The sequence below is a fragment of the Coffea arabica genome, chromosome 3e (genome assembly GCF_036785885.1).
Source record: "Coffea arabica cultivar ET-39 chromosome 3e, Coffea Arabica ET-39 HiFi, whole genome shotgun sequence".
NCBI classification, from domain to species: domain Eukaryota; kingdom Viridiplantae; phylum Streptophyta; class Magnoliopsida; order Gentianales; family Rubiaceae; genus Coffea; species Coffea arabica.
In genome coordinates, this window is record NC_092315.1 from 45,135,162 (window position 1) to 45,153,582 (window position 18,421).

General features: G+C 38.8%; 1 protein-coding gene, 1 long non-coding RNA gene and 1 pseudogene across 2 annotated transcripts; all 3 read right to left on the reverse strand.

The window, feature by feature from the left end:
* On the reverse strand, positions 1 to 1,824 carry LOC140038557 (trans-resveratrol di-O-methyltransferase-like; annotated as a pseudogene).
* Positions 1,825 to 1,847: 23 nt separating this feature from the next.
* LOC113735073 (trans-resveratrol di-O-methyltransferase-like) lies at positions 1,848 to 3,905 on the reverse strand. Its single transcript, XM_027261995.2, has 2 exons — positions 3,071 to 3,905; positions 1,848 to 2,717 (listed from the first exon to the last, which is right to left on the reverse strand). The coding sequence occupies exons 1-2, from the start codon at positions 3,851 to 3,853 to the stop codon at positions 2,409 to 2,411; spliced, it is 1,092 nt and encodes a 363-aa protein (XP_027117796.2). The 5' UTR covers positions 3,854 to 3,905; the 3' UTR covers positions 1,848 to 2,408.
* A 9,136-nt stretch (positions 3,906 to 13,041) lies between these two features.
* Positions 13,042 to 14,604, reverse strand: LOC140038292 (uncharacterized). Its single transcript, XR_011842124.1, has 2 exons — positions 13,719 to 14,604; positions 13,042 to 13,402 (listed from the first exon to the last, which is right to left on the reverse strand). It is a non-coding gene; the product is annotated as an uncharacterized lncRNA (long non-coding RNA).
* Positions 14,605 to 18,421: the final 3,817 nt, after the last annotated feature.

The following is an 18,421-nucleotide window of genomic DNA, read 5'->3' on the forward strand; positions in this document are numbered from 1 at the left end:
TCACATAAGATACACATCTTGACTTCATACACATGTCTAACCAAAAAAAAAAAAAAACTATCCACAAGTCCTAATAATAAACGTCAATAAGGGATCTCAAGCCCAGCACTAGAGTTGTCTTCTAGTCAATGCATGAAGCCTGCCTTCTCATTTCATTGTTTCCCTGTGACAAGGACCATCATCAGCGTATCACAGAAAAGTTGAGTTTCCCTCCATTTTCCTTGCTAGGAATTGCTTCTTTGCATTTCCCAAGTATTTGTACACATTCCTCATTTGTGAATAATGCTCTATTTGTGAATAAACTTCCATGACTGATCCAATGGTTTACTGTAATAAAGACTTGGTTGTAATGAATCAGCAGCATACATAGATGTGTTTAGAATCAATACTAAGACTGGCCTTTTAACAACAAAAAGGCGAATATGGATCTCTTCCATCTTCTTGGAAAGGTTATCTTACCTTCATTATAACATCATCTGCAGGAGGAATAGCTACAAACATATCTCCTCCAACAAAGGCTAAACTCTTGTTATTCGCTACCAAGCCATCAACCACATGAGGAAGATCGGTAACAATACAGTTCAAGTCAAGAAAAGCATCAGCAATTTCCTTAGCCAAAGTTCCAGTACCACCTCCAACATCCACCAAAGAATTCAACCCTGAAAAAACATCCTAGCAATCCCTGATCAGAATACTGCCAACTAGCTGAGAATCGCAAGCCATTCCTTCGTTAAAAAAATTATTAAGCTTCTGATGTGACAAGTCTTGAAGGGATTCACATCACTGTTGTTTTGCAACCAGTGGCTAAGGTGGTACCATGGATCCATCAAGGTAGGATCAAGCATGGCGTCAAGCTAAAAGGCTCATCTTTTAATAAAAGTTTAGATGAAGTAGTGAGCATATAACCTTCCTCATCATCGTGCTGACTAATTTTTGCCTCGATGAAGAAGCCTGACCGCATTAGAATCCTCATCAGGCGATAGACAAAGGGGGCTTTTGCATTGCCAATTGGAAGAGCATTGGTGAGTTCATCCAGGGTCATGGGCTTACCATGCTTGTGAATAATGTCTGGTATGCCGAGTTGAATTGTACATTTGAGGGAAATGGAGTTTATGAAGTTGAATATGTGATTCCATATGTGAGCTTGAACTTGAAGTAGCTCATTAGCATTACTATTTCTGCCCAAATCCAACTTTTTCGCTGTTGATTTTGTTTTCCTTTTTGGGTATAACAGGTAGGCATCCAATCTTATGGTTAAAGAGCATATAAGACCCACACGAATGGATAGGCATGATGATTAGTAACTGGGGCCATGAGTGGCTATAACAATTCAATTTAGTTCTTCTGCGCACTCTTTTTGTTGACTAATATATTTGCAAGATCCAGAAAGGTGTATGGGACAGCTGTCAGGTGCCACCCTCCCAAATGATGTATGGGAAAGATTTTCTCAACAAGGCAAATTTTGATAATGTGCAGCCAAAAGCAAGTCACATAACTTTGAAATTACAAACATATATGGATCTACACGAATATTAATTAGATACAATGTCATTGTTTCGAAATTGAATCCTGCCTTTCTCATCAGCGTATCAAAGAAAAGTTGGGTATAAGAACTGAAAATCTTTTTCAGTTTTATGTCCCTCATGTTTATCCGTTCTTTCTTCAACTTACATTCAGCTGTAATGGCTGAATTTAAAGTGGAAGCGATGCATCTACTTCAACTTCAACAATGTTGGAAACAGTTATTGTCCTTAGCTACCTCAACTCCACACCATTTATACATAATGTGCTTGCTGTGCATTCCAGGCTGGGATTTGGACACATTCCAGTGTTGGATTGTGGTGGGGTTTAATACCAAATCAATGGATTAAATCCTTTATATAAAGGAGGCAAACGAACAATTTTATTACACTCAAAATATATTTAATAACAACACACAAAGTAAATTTATATTGGACACTAATAATTGAGCCTCACTCTTGAGAATAGTTGCTCTAATATATCAGTGCCTCGCTCTTGAGATATCTGCTCAAACACTCACTCAACAATTGAACTCGTTCATTTCCTATCTTTCACTTGAGCTTTGGTGCCCTTCAACTGAGGAAATGACATTTATTTATACTAGTAAGGATCCTACAAGCGGCTGTAATTTTTCTCTTCTCATTCAATGCCCAATTGCCAGAAAATCTGGTGAACTTTGCAAGTAAATCTGGTTCAAGATACAAGCACGAACCAAATTGATCAGCCGCCCACGTTCAGCTTCGAGATGGACTTTGGCAATTTGTCTATTGCCAATAAATGAGTAAAACAAACACTCCAAAGCCATAAAATTTATTCTGAACACCCTAACTAAAGGTTCATCACTTTTTAGCACAAACAACATTTTCAAAAGACATATTAATTAATTACTAATAAACCTCAATGATAGATCTCAAGCCCAATACTGCAGTTATCTTATAGTCACTGAAGCCTGCCTCAGAGAAAAGTTTCGCCCAATCTGTCTCATTTCTTTGCCTTCCTTTGACTAGAACCATCGCCCCCATATCATAGAACAGTTGGGTCTCAATCGCCTCATGATCATCATCCCCTTTCTGCTGGCTTTTGCAGAACGTGTCAACAATTATCACTTTGCCTCCTTTTTCCTTGCTAGGAATTGCTTCTTTACATTTTTTTAGTATTTGTACACACTCATCATCGCTCCAATCAATCAATATCCACTGCTCGATTGCAAATTGTATCACAATGAAAGAAAATTTTTGTTAGAGACATTACACCCCATCTAAAGCTTTTTGCGTCAAAAAGAAAAAACAAAACTATTCTCCTACAGTACCAAACACATGCCATCAATTTGACGTTTAAAACTTTGTTCTTTTTCTGTCCCTCTTCATGATGCAGTTCTTAGATTAAGCATAGCCTCAATTTCTTCTGCTCAATCTTACTTTTGAAGTTGACACTTCCCATAATTGGTGAATTTTAATCCTATGATCTCAGGCAGTTAGGATGAAAATCTAAATAAAACTTCTATAAAAGAAAATTGTCAACTAGAAAACGTGCAACATCGATTTCATACCTTCATTAAAACAGCATCTGCAGGAGGAATGGCTTCAAACATGTTACCTCCAACATAGGCCAAGTTCTTACTACTCTCCAAGCCATCAACAACATGAGGAAGATCAAGCACAGTGCATTTCAGGCGAGGGAAAGCATCAGCAATTGCCTTAGCAAAGGTTCCAGTTCCACCTCCAATATCTACCAATGAATTCAAACCCTCAAAAACGTGCTTACAATCTTTGGTCACCACGCTACTAACCATCCGGGCATCACTAGCCATTGCTTCGTTAAAGAATTGATTAAGCTGAGACTCATGGCTCGCAAAATCATAAAGTGACCTCCCATGGCAAGTATAAAATGGGCTTTCATCGCTGTTCTGAAACCACTGGCTGAGATGGTGCCATGGATCAGTCAAGGCGGGATCGAGCATGGCCAGTAAAAATGGCGTCACGCTAAAAGGGTTGCTCTTTAAAAGAAGTTCAGAAGCAGAAGTGAGCAGATAACCCTTTTGATTATCATTCTCATTTCCAGGAATCTTTGCTTCAATGAAGAAGCCTGAGTGGATCAAAATCTGCATGAGACGATAAACGAATGGGGCTTTTTCATTCTTGATGGGAAGAGCATCGATCAATTGATCGAGGGTCATCGGCTGGCCATGCTTGTGAATAACATCTGGAATGTCTAATTGAATTGCACATTTGAGGGACATAGAATTTATGAAGTTGAATATATGGTTCCATATGTGAGCTTGTGCTTGAAAAAGCTCATCAGTATGATCACCAATATTTCTAGCCAAATCCATTTTTTGTTTGAAATTCTAGGATTTTTTGCGCTTTTTGGTGGTGCGAATTACAAGTAGAACTCGTATTTTATAGGCGGATTATGGGATTCACAGGAATAATGTTGCAATAATTTCTTCTAATAGTCTGACAAGAACCTGTTAGAAAAATAAACAATGAAATCAACTCAGAAAAAAGGATCCAAAGGCAACTGACATCAGTTTCCTTTTCTTGACTGACAGGTGTCGGGTCTGTGCAATAATAAAAACCTGCTCAACTAAAGTTAATTTTTGTAGTAGTGGTAAGCAGGATCGAATCCACAGAGACTGGGTGTAACTGTTTCTTTTCAAATTCACAGTAATCAGGGGGTGTTTTTACGTAGAAGGTGACAATCAAATAAATGCAAATAAAATTCAAGAAACTACTAAAAATTAAATAACAATTTACTAAAGTCAAATGAATGATAACTAACGAGCTAGCCAAGAAATAACTTCAGCAATGGTTCACCTAATTGATCATCGAAACAAAGGCAATTCCAAGTATTTACTAATAAATAGGTTACAACTGCCAAACAAGCGATGACAGTCAACCCCTCCTTACTGTATCGGTGACTAAGGTACGCCCGTTAATCACTGTTCTAATTGAAAAATAATCCTAGGTACGCCCGTAAGATTTAATTCTCCAATTGCCTTACGTATTAGAGGGGCCCTATTCTAACAAAATAACGCACTACCTGGGTTATTTTAGGTTAGCTCGCATATCTCCCTGACACAAATCTAATCATGTCAATTGTCACTATTTTGAGACAATTAAACAATTACGGATTTAACATCCCAATTGACAATAGATTATCAAATTAACTAATTATCCGGATCCAAGACAATCAATTAATTGAATAATCACAAACATTGAAACCAGAGAATATGCGAATATCAATAAATAAAAAAAAGAGATAAAATTAAATCGATCTCATAATTTTAGGCGGCCCAAACCATCCGTTGTTCCTTGACTAGAGGAGGGGATTTAGTTCATATTTGATGAACAAAACCCACAGGAAATTGTAAAGGAAACTGCGGCCATTGTCCCTTGAAATCGGGGAAATTCAATTCGTAGTAATCAAGAAGGAAGACAAGCTACAGGAAGGAATTCAATGTTTCCACTTGGCCTTTACATGCGCATAAGAGAAACCACAAGAAGATGACATGGAAAAAGTCCAAAACTAAACTAAGCTAGAGGTCCTACTATCTGAAGAAAGAAAAGCTACTCCAGAAAAGTCAAAAGAAAAACTATCTAATATCATTTAAAAAAAAAAAAAAACTATCTAATATCTGGTTCCTCCTACTCTTGTGTGGCGTCCGCGGCTATCAAGAAAACCGAAGACTTCCCTTTTTTCTTTCTTCGGCCAAATTACCAAAAAGGGCTGCACCTCCTTTGTTCCAAAAATACCCTTGAGTGCCTTCTTTTTTAATTCTTTCCCGATGATCGTAAAATTGGCGCTTGTTATCATATTTTCGTTCTATTTCTTGAAATAAATACAAATTACAAAAAATAAATAGAATCTAATAATTAATCCACATCAGGTCAGGTAATAGGAAAAATTAATAATAAAATTATAATCCATCATTGACCAATTCATATATGAGTATATGGGTTACTCAGTCTCCTTGGTGTGACTACACATAATTCATTGTTTCTGGAGACGTGCTTAAATTAAAGTGTATAATCAGCGCTTGTTAATTAATTGTTCTTTGTGTCGACTCGTATTATCACTTGAGAAAATCACATAATGCACGCTGCAGGTGGTGCTTCTTGTTTGGAAGGTGAAGAAAAAGAAATTTAAATAGTCACAACTTTTGAGTCATGGCTGAGTTAAAGTTTACGTCGATGCGTCATTCTTGAGCAAATTCTCTTAATTTTCACAACGATCTGATGTATTGCAATGCTTAAGAAACTTTATATCTTGTCCTAAATATAGGGATCGATTTTTTAATTGAAACGTTAAGACTTGTTTTCATCCTGCTATGAGAGACTGACAACTCTGATGGATTCGAAAATTAGTACTCGCCATTATTGTTAATCAATATCAAATTAGTACTCACTTTCGACCTGTAAAATATGGGGTAATTGAGCACGGCATGATGCTAAAGTAAATGAAGTAGTCTTTAATTTAGGGTCCTATCTAATAAGTGTCCATTAAGCACTTGTTGTTAAGATGAAGTTCACATGTAAATATCTTAGAAATGTAAAGTTAAATAAAGAAATTTTATAAAAATAAGGTATAGTAGTAATTGTTAGGATGTATATTTATACGGTGAGTTTGGTATGATTTACAAGTCTTAATGGCCACAAGATAACACAATTCTTAATTTAAAAGTTCTTTATTTTGAAAATTCAACACAGGCAGACATTTTCTAACACATGTAAATTTGGAAAGCTTTCCTTGTTATTGTACAGATGGAGAAAGGAAAGCTTATACAAGTGTTAAAGGAACCAAAATCCTCGCAAAGAAAAAATATATATAAGTACAAATATTTGATTTGAATATTTGAAGAACTTAAACTTCGGTTTTACTAACGGGTGTCTTAGATAATATTCACTTAATGTATCATATATATACACATAGTAACAATTATTATCTTTTCTTGTATTTATATACTTTCCTTATTTAATCTTACCTACCCTCTCTTATATTTATTTACTTTATCTAATTAATCTTACATTTTAAAAAAGTATAACATTTGAAATATATTTTAACGAGCGTTATATGTGCACCCGTTATACAATTTAAACTTTGATTATATTATATTGAACTCCAGAATGGGCTAAACTTTTGTTTCTTGACTTTGATTTGTTGCTATATTTGCAGTGCAGTTAGTCTGTCAAACATCTTAAAAAAGAATTACGACACATAATTAAAAATATACACATTTGTTTGGGTACTAAGCTTTTAAATTATATTTTGTCACTTTTGGTTTTGTTTCCAACATTACTTGCATATCTTGTTATCGAAGTGAGCAGATACCTTTTGATTTCATTTTCAGGAAGCTAATTTGATTTAATGAACAAGTCTGAATGGATTAAATCGGCATGAGACAACTAATAAAAAGAGACCCTGCATTGTTGATTGGTATAGCAATGATCAATTTAGCAAGGCTGATTGGCTGGCCATGTCAATTTCTGCTTATGAAGTTAAACTGCACATTTGAGGAATAGAAAGTTTATGAAGTTGAATATTTGTTGGCTTGAGCTTTGAGTAGTTCAGCAGCTTTTTTTTTTTTTCCTTAATCTTCAATGATTTCAATTGCAAGCCAAATAGAAATTGGACTTGATAGCGCAGGTCACGAGGCTAAAATAAATCACGCAGCTATAATTTCTGTGATAAATATTATCCTAAAGTTTGGTATTATTTTATTAATATTAATAATTGATAAAGCCGAACGGTATAGACATAAATTAGGGTTTCATGGAGTGGTGCATAACTTGGTGGGCTCGATCTGGGTGTTCTTCCAAGAGCCTTTTTCAGGCTTGGTGGTTGGAGAGAGTCCCCAGCATGTGTCAGTGCGCCTTTCTCACGATCATGTGCCGGGCTCCCACCTTGTTGTCTCCTTTGTGCATGCGCGGTGTACTCCTGTGGAGAGGTGTGAGCTATGGGAGGGTTTAATGCGGGATAACCCGGGTTCCGCTGCATGGCTTGTGGGTGGGGATTTCAATGTAATTTTAGATGCTGAGGAGAAGAAAGGGGGTCGGGCTTTTACTCCTGGTGAAGCTATGGAGTTTAGACAGTTTATCAATGAGGCGAATCTCACGGATGTCGGTTTCTCAGGGGCTCGATTTACCTGGTGTAACAATAGACATGGCAGGGCAAGAATTTGGAAAAGATTGGATCGGATTTTAGTGAATGAGGGTTTTTTTGACACAGGGATGTCATTGGCGGTGTCGCACTTAGCCAGGGAGTCGTCAGACCATGCTCCGCTCCTTCTTTCACTGTCAACCAGGCTGGACACTAAGCCGCGGTCGTTCAGGTTCCTTAATGTCTGGACGAGGCATGAGGATTTCTTGCCTATGGTTCAGGCTTCTTGGGAGCAGCCGTGCGCTGGTTCCCCTTTGCAAGTTCTTTGTTACAAATTAAAACGGCTGAGGGGCACTATACGGGATTGGAGTAGGAGGGTTTTTGGGGATATTTTTCAGACAGTTAGGAATAAGGAAGAGGAAGTACGGCTGGCGAAGGTCCGTGTAGAAAGTGATGATTCAGATGCTGCTAGGGTGCATCTACATCTTGCCAAAGGTCAGTTGCGGGCGGCCTTGAGAGTGGAGGAGTTGTTTTGGAAGCAGAAGGCTCGGGTTAGGTGGCTTCAAGAGGGAGACCGAAATACAAGGTTTTTTCATTCTGTCGTCAAAAATAGAAGGGTACGTTCGATCATTCACAGGATTAGAAATGGCCAAGGGGAGTGGGTGGAATCGGACGAGGGGATTGGAGCAGAGGCGGTTCGGTATTTCGAGGGGTTGTTTACGGCTCAGTGTCCACCATCTTCTTCTGAATTGCTTCAGCATATTCCAACACTTTTGACTGATGAGGAGAATGATTTGTTGGAGCAGTTTCCCTCTGAGATGGAGATTCGAAGTGCGGTGTTCGCAATGGATGGGGAGAGTGCACCGGGGCCGGATGGTTGTACGGGTAAATTCTTTACGGTAGCATGGTCAGTTGTTGGTGCGGATGTGGTTAGCACAGTTTGTAGTTTTTTCTGCGGTGCTGAGTTGGCTCGTGCTGTTACAGCGACTTCCATTGCGCTCATTCCTAAGGTGGGGCACCCACAGGATTTTTCACAATTCCGTCCGATTAGTTTGTGTAACTTTGTTAACAAGTTAATTTCGCGAGTTCTAGCCGATCGCTTGGCCCAAGTCCTTCCAAAGATCATATCCCCACAGCAGAGTGGATTTGTTCGGGGGAGGCTTATATCGGATAATTTCTTGCTTGCACAAGAGTTGCTTTCTAATATGGGGAGGACCTCCAGAAATGCCGATGTTGCTCTGAAGTTAGATATGGCAAAGGCTTATGATCGTGTTTCATGGATCTTTTTGACAATGGTCTTGAGAAGATTTGGGTTTAGGGAGCAATGGATTGATAGGATTTGGAGATTGGTCTCGAATGTGTGGTTTTCGGTTCTAATAAACGGGGCCAGTGTGGGTTTCTTTAAGTCTACGCGAGGGCTTCGTCAAGGGGACCTATTATCTCCAGGTTTGTTTATTATTGGCGCGGAGGTGTTGTCCCGTTCTTTAAACAAGTTAGTGGAGCATCGGGGTTTCAAGTGCTTTTTTGTTCCGCGGGGCAGTCCTAAGATCACTCATCTCAGTTACGCAGATGACGTCCTGGTTTTTTCGGGTGCTTCATCCTCTTCGCTGAGATGTGTTATGCAGACAATTGAGAATTATGAAGCAGTTTCGGGACAGGAGATTAATGTTCAGAAGTGTGGGTTCATGGTGCATGCTAAACTGCCTAGGCAATATGTGGCAAGGGTTCGACGGGTAACTGGGTTTGGTCTTAAGTCGTTTCCTGTGCGTTACTTGGGATGTCCGCTTTTTGTGGGGCGCCGAAAGTGCCTATACTTCATGGAGCTGGTACAGTCAGTCATTTCTAAAGTTTCATCATGGAGTTCCAGATTTCTATCCAATGGGGGTCGGATTGTACTCATCAAACACGTACTGTCAGCAATTCCAATTCATTTATTGGCAGCTTCATGTCCTCCAAAGGGAGTCCTAGCCTTGGTTGAACGGGCTATGGCAAATTTTCTTTGGGGGAAGCGTGAAGGTGGCCTCCGACATCATTGGATCAAGTGGGCAGACCTCTGTGCCGACTCGTCACAAGGGGGGGTTGGTGTTCGGTCGTTACTGGATGTTTATACAGCATTCTCGCTCAAATTGTGGTGGCGGTTTCGTACGGGTGAGTGTCTATGGACGACATTTATGAGATCCAAGTATTGTCGGCAGAGTCATCCATGCATGGTAGGGGCGGGTCAAGGCAGTTCATATATGTGGAGGCGCTTGCTTCAAATCCGCGAGGTGGCTGAGCAAAACCTTTGGTGGGAGTTGCGGTCGGGACAGTGTAATTTCTGGTTTGACAATTGGATGGGTTCTGGCCCTCTGTGTCAACGGTTACAAAGTGTTTCTGATCACTTAGTTAGGGATTTCGTATTGAATGGAAGGTGGAATCAACAGTTGCTGCGGCTTTGGGTTCCTGATGACATTGTCTCAGAGATAGTTACTAAAGTTGCCCCAGTGGGGTCCGCGGACGATCGTGCGGTGTGGGCCTTGACGGAGTCAGGGGACTTCTCCATTGCTTCCACATACGCGCTGGTTGGTAGCCAGACCCCCTCGTCTTTCATGTTTGATAGGGTTTGGCACTCTGTAATCCCAATCAAGATATCTTTCTTCATGGTAAGGCTCCTGCGGGATCGGTTACCGATGGCGTCGTCACTAGGAAGATTGCAAGTGTATGGTCCATCCAAGTGTTTTTGCTGCTTGGCCTCGCAATCTGAATCGTTGGAGCACGTCTTTGCGGAAGGTGAGCTAGCTCAATTTTTGTGGACCTTTTTTGGAAATGGCGCTGGAGTGAGGTATAGAGGATTAGGGGTGCGGTCGCGTTTGGCGGCTTGGTGGTGCCTACCGGTTCGGCACTCTCGTATGGAGGCATTACACTCGGTTTTGCCTTCCATTATTTGCTGGCATATTTGGTTGGCACGGAATTTGGCAATTTTTGATGGGCAGCTCCTGCGGCGACAAACCATTTGTGATCGTATCTTGGCAGATGTCGTAGGGCTATTTTCCAGAAAGTTTGCAGGTGAGTTTACTGGGGTTGGCTCCTGGCCGGCGGTCTACTCCAACATATTTGGGTGGAGGCCTCGATATACCCATAGAGTTGTTTGTTGGGAATTTCCAGCCCAGGGGGTCTTCAAGTTAAATACCGATGGGTGTTCGCTTGGCAACCCGGGCGTTAGTGGCGGGGGTGGTGTGCTTAGGGACTCTTCTAGTGCTTTGTTGTTTGGATTTTCTGTTCCGTTTGGGGAGCTGACTTGTCTTCAAACGGAGATAAAGGCTTTGGTGTTTGGGATTCAGCAATGCTGTCTTCGGGGATTCTCGCGGATTCGGGTGGAGGTGGACTCTCTTGTGTTAGTCAACCTACTGGTAAGACGATGGAGGTGTCCGTGGTTAGTGCGGTCAGATCTGGATGCGTTACTGGCAATGCAGGGTGTGGAGTGGACGGTGGGGCATTGTTATCGGGAAATGAATCAAGTGGCGGATGCCTTAGCCAAGGTGGGGGCACAGTCTGAGGGGATTATTTTGTATACGTCACAGTCTGAGTTGCCAAGATTGGCAAGGGGGGCCTTAGGGTTAGATAGGTCGCAGACTCCTGCTATTCGTTCTCGAGCTGTTTCTCACTGAAGTCTGTGTTCTTTGGTTTTCTTGTTTTTAATAAAAAAAAGTAGCCACATTGGTTGAAAAAAAAAAGAGATATATTAATAATTTTTAACAATTTAAAGGTCAAAACATAATATTAAAAATATTTTGACCTTTCAAAAAAAAAAGAAAAAAAAAAGAGAGTGAATCGGTGCCAAGTTTGGCGGATAAAAAGAAAGTCTATGAGTTAAATGGAGAAGTCGAGGTTGATATAGTCTGTGTCTACGTGTTTTCTTCCATCATTACGTGAAAGAGATCACGGACCACCACCTTGGGGCCCATTTTTGTGGAACACAAGGAGCGTCTTAATAGTCTATGGCTTTTGACATGATGATTCTGCAAGTTTGTCCTTTCCGGACTTTCATTTTTATTCTCTGCTCTGCACGTGGCCCAAAACTTTCCAACCAAACCAAGCAAAAGGCTTTCAACCGACTTCTCCCGATTCTTATTTTTTCGATTTTTGATATGATTTAACTGAATTTTAATATTTCAATTTTTAAGGTTAACTCGAACCAAACAATTGATCGGTTCTTGATTCGATCGATCGAACTGGCCAATCCGATCCGAGTTGAAAAACAGAGATCAGGATAAGATCAACAGTTTTCTTCTTATTATTTTTGTTTCATATATGATAAGGAAATATCGTTTCATGTTAAAAACTTTTATGCCCACAATAGAAAAAAAAAATGCTCATATATGTATATAAATATATATCTGCATGACTCTGACAATAACGCCAGCCAATAGCAAAAGGTCGTAGAAACATACGCTAAGATAAACATATGATAATATCTCCTTGCAAGTAGAAAAAGACTCGTGAAGTCATTGCGGTAGCGGGGCTCCAATGCAGCTCCATGTTTCAAACTTGGCTCACACTTAATTTATCAAAAGGAAAATGAAACAGGATATTTATTTAGAGTAGGGCTCCCCAAGGCATACTCTTTTTTCTTTTTCTTTTTTTCTAAGTTCGGCCACCAAGGCATACTCTTTTTCTTTTTTTCTTTTTTCTTTTTCTTTTACTCTCAAGCCGATTGAGCTTAATCTCAAGGAGACCAAGCTCTGATACCAATTGTAAGGATCGAATACAACCTAAGAGGGGGGTGAATTAGGTTATATAAAAACAAGCCAAGATATGAGTCACTTTTTTCTTTTCGACCTTGCTTTCTTTTTCAAGGGGACCTCACTGAGAAGCAATTGATGGACTAGCACAAGTAATCTGTGAGTAAAAGAGATAATGCAATATATATATATAACAAGACAGTAAATGAAGGGATGGAATTGCAAACCAAGTTTCAAACTTGACTAAGTTTGAATATCACTTTATATATCAAGCTATTTCAATATGATCAACTTTCAACTAATCTCTTGTGTATAAAGGAAGGATCACTTCCTCCTTACCTCAAGTCTCACTTGATCAAGCAAGGAAGTTTTACACTCTCACGGATAACCCTCACAAAGCTACACTATTGAAGAAATTGAATCACACTTGAAAAGCTTAAAGGAGATTACACAACTAAGAGTACAAATCTTCTTTTTGGAGTATTCGTACACTTGAATCACTCAAGATCTGATGTAGACTTAATGTGTAAAAATTGTCTTGAAGAGTTGACTCATCCCAATTTATAGGGGATCAAAAAATTCTTCAATTAATGCTGTCAACGGACAGAAGGCAGCTGAAAAGTCAACTAGCCGTTGGTAGTGTCGGACGTCCGGTATTCTGATTTTCAGCGTCCGAACGAAGACAGTGAGTTCAAAATAATTTCTTGCAATTCTTAGGACGTCCGGTCCCTCCACAGTATACATCCGAAAGTAAACTTGCAAATCCTTCTTCATTTCTTTCGGCCGTCCGATGCTCCAGTGTTTTGCGTCCGAAGTACAGCAACGTTTGTCGGACGTCCGGTATAGAGGTATTGTGTATCCGAACGAGGTCAGTGATGATAGATGTTTTGACACATTACCTTCGGACGTCCGAGTGTGAGTTCTTCATGCGTCCAAAGTTACTCAATGGTTGTCGGCCGTCCGATATGGTCCTTTTGTGCATCCGACAGCAATTTCAGTAATTTGTCAAACCTTGATCCAATTTTGGCTTCAAGTCTTTGGTCTGGTTTTTGTTCCAAATCCTGAAATGAACTCTTCAAAGTATGTTAGTAGCATCTAATTGTTTTGTAATCATCAAAAGTTATGAACTGAGATATACACCAGTTTACTTAGAGTTTTAACTGACTAGTAGAGTAGTTTTAGATTAGGTAGCTTAATCTAAATAGGCAAATTTCATCTTATCCTTTGCTAAATCCAGTTCAAGAGTCCAAGGTTTAGGGAATAACATTTTACTCGTAAATGGCCATGGAGCTTGATCCAACACCTTAGTCTTAGCTTCTTCTGATTCAAAGTGAAATATAAACAGTCCAGAATTCAGAAGAGTACAATCCATCTTACCAAATTGTTGGGGTTTTGATTCAACAAATTTTCGGATAATTTAATAAGGAGGAGTTAATCCCAAAACAAATCCCAATACTGCGCCTTTCCACTTCATGATCTCTTCTTCTACACCAACCATGTCAATTTGGGCATTCATAATTGGTTCCTTTAAAGGAGGAAAGTATGCTAAACCTAATCCATCATGAACATTTGCATGATCACGAAACACTTGTGCCCATGATTTAGCTTTAACATCCGATCCAATGCCATTCTGAAAGCAATCAGCCCATGAAACTTGTTTCGCAGATCCGTCCTGTAATTCCATACTCCTCGAAGTAGATCCAGTCAAGGAATTAGATAAGCCAGCCATAGCTGAGCTTAATCTTGAGAGAACTTAAAAATCTAAGCTCTTGTGAAGGCGTAGGAAGCAATAGAAGTCATCTCTTGAGGATAGAAATTCTGCTACGCCTAAACCCAAGCCAAGCTTTAGCTGAACCAAGTCGAGCTACGAGAACAAGGAAAAAACTTGTGGGATTTCTTTATCTGCTAAGGTATCTTCTATTATTGTTGGTGGCCAGTGGCACGGCCTACTGGGAGGAGGAGAAATATATTAAGAGACTGATTGAAGCCACTCCATCTTCGTTTCTTCCCAAAAGTTCTTATGTTAGATCACGTGCTATGCGTTGCTTCTGGTTCCTTTATTGTGAAACAAGTCTTTAGTGAGCTTCAAATCAAAGGGCCAGAAGTTGTGTGGTCTAATCTAGTATGGGGTGAGCGATCAGTTCCAAGATTTTCTTTTGCTTTGTGATTAGCCTGCAAAGGCAGATCTCTTACAAAGACTAGACTCCTAAATTGGGGGATAATCATTGATAGTAGTTGTGTATTATGTAAGCAGGCACCAGAAACTATTAATCATTATTTTTTGCATGTACATATGCTGCAAATACTTGGAGAGAAGTGCAAACATTTGGCTTAGCTTTTGTGGGGGATAGATTTGTTGATTAATTTTAGCAGCATCTTTGATAAGTTGTTATATCAAGTTATTTGATTTTTAGTTTGATGATAAGTTTTTATCTTTTATAGCTATTATCTTTGTAGGCTAATTCTATATAAACACTCGCAAATATCAATGATATTGGAACACCATGAATAATAGAACTCATTTCTAAATTTTATCGTCTCCGTCCAAGATAACTTCTTTTTATGTGTCTGGGCTTTTCTCTTAACTTTTGGAGTCAAAGTTCGTTCAATTTTTTGATCAATTTTGTCCATTCAAGTTAGTCTTGGCTCAATGATTGAGGCTCAATGATTGACGGTACAATACATTTTTGAAACGTTCAAACTAATATTAATCTTCAACAACCGCTCCTTAAATGTTGATTTTGACAGTCAAATTGTAGGGACCGATGGTGGGCTTTATGAGAGAAGGGTATTTCATTCAAAAAATTTTAACTGCATTCAACATCTATAGATTTAAATAATACCATTTTTGGTGACTGTCATAAATATATGCGACCACTCATAAGCCCACGATGTGACAATCAAGCAAATTTATGAGTGTGACAATCACCTAATATAGTTTGGATGTAGTTATGAGTGATTGTCCACCATTTTCATTGTACGGACTTAATTAATGCATGGAATAATTTTTCATCTACTTCAAAAAATTGATGATAAGCTTGTGCTGAGCCTACACACCCTTGGCCACCTCTTCACCACGTGGTTCCCTTTTTCTTTTTTTGGTTCGGGTCTGTGAAATTGGATTTACAAGTTTGTTTTGATTGGTAACCATTTTTGTCTCACAACCTACAAGCTAAAACCAACATGATTTTACTTGCTTTTATATGCATCATAATTTCATTATAAATTTATTAATTAATACTAGTTTGAAAAGACATAAACTTAAATATCAACTCACAAAAATAGGGGAACACTTAGAGAGAAGCAGTCAATGAGTCTTTAATTAGATTTAGATCACAAAAATAAATAAAATCTAGTAATTGGTACGGTTGATTTTGGCCAGAGCCGATTTTACAACATTAAGAGATTTATTATAGTCATTGAACATGAGTTAATTAATCAAGATTAAAAAATTTTTAAGATTTAGATCACAAAAATAAATAAAATCTAGTAATTGGTACGGTTGATTTTGGCCAGAGCTGATTTTACAACATTAAGAGATTTATTATAGTCATTGAACATGAGTTAATTAATCAAGATAAAAATTTTTTTTAAGATTTAGATCACAAAAATAAATAAAATCTAGCAATTGGTACGGTTGATTTTGGCCAGAGCCGATTTTACAACATTAAGAGATTTATTATAGTCATTGAACATGAGTTAATTAATCAAGATAAAAAAAAATTTTAGGATAATTGAGAAAATCTAAGCTCCGAATCGTTTGTCTTTAATTATTTTTTTGGGCGAGAATTTGGACTTTTATTAATAATTAGCAATTAGCATCCACTTAGCATTAATCCTTTGCACTATACAGCATCCAATATCCATTTCTTTATACATCGGTGAACTATTAGATCTGTACTATTCAGATTTTCGATTTTTAACTTCAATTTTATCAAGGGCATCCTAACCAGCTATAGGCTTGTCAGTGTATAATAGTTTATCAATAAAGCTAGCCAGTTGTAAGGATCGAATACAACCTAAGAGGGGGGTGAATTAGGTTATATAAAAACAAGCCAACATATGAATCATTTTTTTCTTTTCGACCTTGCTTTCTTTTTCAAGGGGACCTCACTGAGAAGCAATTGATGGACTAGCACAAGTAATCTGTGAGTAAAAGAGATAATGCAATATATATATATAACAAGACAGTAAATGAAGGGATGGAATTGCAAACCAAGTTTCAAACTTGACTAAGTTTGAATATCACTTTATATATCAAGCTATTTCAATATGATCAACTTTCAACTAATCTCTTGTGTATAAAGGAAGGATCACTTCCTCCTTACCTCAAGTCTCACTTGATCAAGCAAGGAAGTTTTACACTCTCACGGATAACCCTCACAAAGCTACACTATTGAAGAAATTGAATCACACTTGAAAAGCTTAAAGGAGATTACACAACTAAGAGTACAAATCTTCTTTTTGGAGTATTCGTACACTTGAATCACTCAAGATCTGATGTAGACTTAATGTGTAAAAATTGTCTTGAAGAGTTGACTCATCCCAATTTATAGGGGATCAAAAAATTCTTCAATTAATGCTGTCAACGGACAGAAGGCAGCTGAAAAGTCAACTAGCCGTTGGTAGTGTCGGACGTCCGGTATTCTGATTTTCAGCGTCCGAACGAAGACAGTGAGTTCAAAATAATTTCTTGCAATTCTTAGGACGTCCGGTCCCTCCACAGTATATGTCCGAAAGTAAACTTGCAAATCCTTCTTTATTTCTTTCGGCCGTCCGATGCTCCAGTGTTTTGCGTCCGAAGTACAGCAACGTTTGTCGGACGTCCGGTATAGAGGTATTGTGTGTCCGAACGAGGTCAGTGATGATAGATGTTTTGACATATTACCTTCGGACGTCCGAATGTGAGTTCTTCATGCGTCCGAAGTTACTCAATGGTTGTCGGCTGTCCGATATGGTCCTTTTGTGCGTTCGACAGCAATTTCAGTAATTTGTCAAACCTTGATCCAGTTTTGGCTTCAAGTCTTTGGTCTGATTTTTGTTCCAAATCCTGAAATGAACTCTTCAAAGTATGTTAGTAGCATCCAATTATTTTGTAATCATCAAAAGTTATGAACTGAGATATACAATCTCCTCTTTTTTTATGATGACAAAACATTGGATGGATCAAAAAGAATTCAACTCCCCCTCAACTCGACTCCCCCTTCCTTATAGATTCCGTGACCAGAGTATATACGCAACTCCCCTCACTTATACGATCCATATCCATTTTACAACTCCCCCTCACTTATATGATCCATATTCATTTTCTCCCCCTTTTTGTCATCGTAAAGCAGCCATACCAATTAATTTGTTAGCATTCAATAGACATTATCAATTTGACAAACCAGATCAATATATCAACATTATCAGCAAAGGATAAAGACATTCATTCACAGCAAATGATAAAAGCATCCATTCATAGAAAAAAATATCAGTTAACAGAATAATATCAGTTTTACGGACCAAAAAAGGATTATGATCCTCAATTCATAGCATAACAAAAGTTTTTTAATGCAAAAGATGAACTATTGTCCTAATGATGAAATGCAAAGTCCTAGTAGCGCTTAGATGGTGATTTTCAATGATCCAGGCCTTCTCTTGGTTAGACGAAACTGCTCAGGATACACTTCATCCTCAGTTTCATCATCAACATCTCCAGTTGTCTCCACAGTTACAGGAGCCTTGCCTTTATCTTTGGGCTGAGAGCTGGAAGCATGTGCCTCTGGAGTGGCTTCAATACTAGGAGTATGCTCTGTGGGCTGAGGTCGTGGCTCTTTTTGATGAGCACTTTCATTGAATTCAGGGATTGGAGGCACGAGGAGATTCCTTTTTTCAATAAAGGTGGACTGCTGGGCAGGAGACATGGTCATCATGAGACCATCTTCAATGAGCAGAACATGTTGTTTGAGGTTCTCGAGCAAGAAGATGACCTCAGAATTGGAAAAGGATGACTTGCTAGCTGATTTTCTAGGGTGGATGGTGAATGGAGAGACATACATGGACTGATCACGAGGAGTTCTAGGAGTGACAGGGGTTTC